At 62.3% G+C, this 1679-nt stretch overlaps 1 protein-coding gene across 1 annotated transcript; it reads left to right on the top strand.

Moving 5' to 3' along the window:
* The first annotated feature begins 200 nt into the window (after nucleotides 1-200).
* LOC135637944 (mitochondrial uncoupling protein 5-like) lies at nucleotides 201-1679 on the top strand. Its single transcript, XM_065150842.1, has one exon. The coding sequence runs from the start codon at nucleotides 497-499 to the stop codon at nucleotides 1469-1471; it is 975 nt and encodes a 324-aa protein (XP_065006914.1). The 5' UTR covers nucleotides 201-496; the 3' UTR covers nucleotides 1472-1679.

Genomic DNA, 1679 nt, shown 5'->3' with positions numbered 1-1679 from the left:
ATCCCACGGCCTGAATCCGACGCCCGGAGAACCGCCACGGCCGCAAATATTCCAAAACCCCAAACTAGGGCTTCCCAAAATCCGCGTCACGAAAATTAATCGGACCCTTCCCGGACTCGACCTCTCCTTTGTTGCGTCCATCTCGCGGTCTCCTTCCTGCGCCTCACACACTTTGAGTGGTATTTGGGAGCTGGACTCATCATCAATGGCGCTCGCGCTGCATCTGTTACCACTCGTACTTTCACAGACAGCAGCAGTTTCGGCGTATGTCTCAGCGGTCCAGCGTCCCATATTCGTCCTCCAGAGCCATCGCTCTCCATTCCCATCTCCTGGTTTCCAGGGAGATTAACCCCAACCCCAACTGGTTATAGCTGTTGTTGCTGTTGTAGCAGCAGCAGTGAACCTATCCGTGAAAGGAGCCCCCTTTTCCTTCCTTTTGATTGCCCCTTTGGCCTAAAGAAGCCGCCTTGGGGACGACTACTGTTTTCTAGGGGAGATGGGCTCGAAAGGATTCGTGGAGGGAGGTATAGCTTCGATTGCTGCCGGGTCCACTACCCACCCCCTCGACCTCGTCAAGGTCCGGATGCAGCTCCAAGGCGAGGCCCTCAGCCCGGCCGTCTCCGCACTCCGCCCCGCTGTCGTCCTCCAAGGCGAAGCGGGCGTGGCCGCCGTCCCCCACCACCACCCGGCCCTGCCCCCGCCGCCGCGCCGACCCGGGCCGTTCGCGGTAGGCGCCCAGATCCTCCGCGCCGAGGGTCCTGTCGGGCTCTTCTCCGGAGTCTCGGCGACCGTCCTCCGCCAGGCCCTCTACTCCACCACCCGAATGGGTTTGTACGACCTGATGAAGAAGCGGTGGTCTGCGCCGGGCGACGGCGGGTCCCTACCGCTCCACCGAAAGGTCGCCGCCGGCCTCATCGCTGGTGGGATCGGCGCCGTGGTCGGCAACCCCGCCGACGTGGCCATGGTCCGGATGCAGGCCGACGGGCGGCTCCCCCAGGCGAAGCGCCGTAACTACAAGAGCGTGCTCGACGCTATCGGGCGGATGGTCCGGCAGGAGGGGGTGGGCAGCCTGTGGCGCGGCTCGTCGCTGACGGTGAACCGGGCGATGATCGTGACGGCGTCGCAGCTGGCGACGTACGACCAGGCGAAGGAAGCCATCCTGCGGCGCCGCGGTGCGGGGGCGGACGGGCTGGGGACGCACGTGACGGCGAGCTTGGCGGCGGGGCTGGTTGCGGCTGCGGCGTCGAACCCGGTGGACGTGGTGAAGACGCGGGTGATGAACATGAGGGCGGAGGCGGGGGCGCCACTGCCGTACGTCGGGGCGGTGGACTGCGTCCTGAAGACGGTGCGGGCGGAGGGCCTCATGGCGCTCTACAAGGGATTCGTGCCCACCGTGTGTCGCCAGGGCCCCTTCACCGTCGTTCTCTTCGTCACTCTCGAGCAGGTGCGCAAGCTCCTCGAGAACTTCTGACCGCAGCAGCCCTCCGATCTCGAATCGACGGCGATTGATCCGCGACTTGTTTCGATGGAGGGATGTGATGATGATGGCGATAAAAGCGTTATTTCACCTGCACTGCTTTTAGTATATGGCAGCCCTACGCACAATATTGTCACTCTTTCTCGGCTACTTTACCAAGCTGATTAATATAAATCAATTATATAAATTCATAATTAGTATC

This window comes from Musa acuminata, chromosome BXJ3-5 (assembly GCF_036884655.1).
Source record: "Musa acuminata AAA Group cultivar baxijiao chromosome BXJ3-5, Cavendish_Baxijiao_AAA, whole genome shotgun sequence".
NCBI classification, from domain to species: Eukaryota; Viridiplantae; Streptophyta; class Magnoliopsida; order Zingiberales; family Musaceae; genus Musa; species Musa acuminata.
This window is presented reverse-complemented; position numbering and strand designations above follow the sequence as displayed.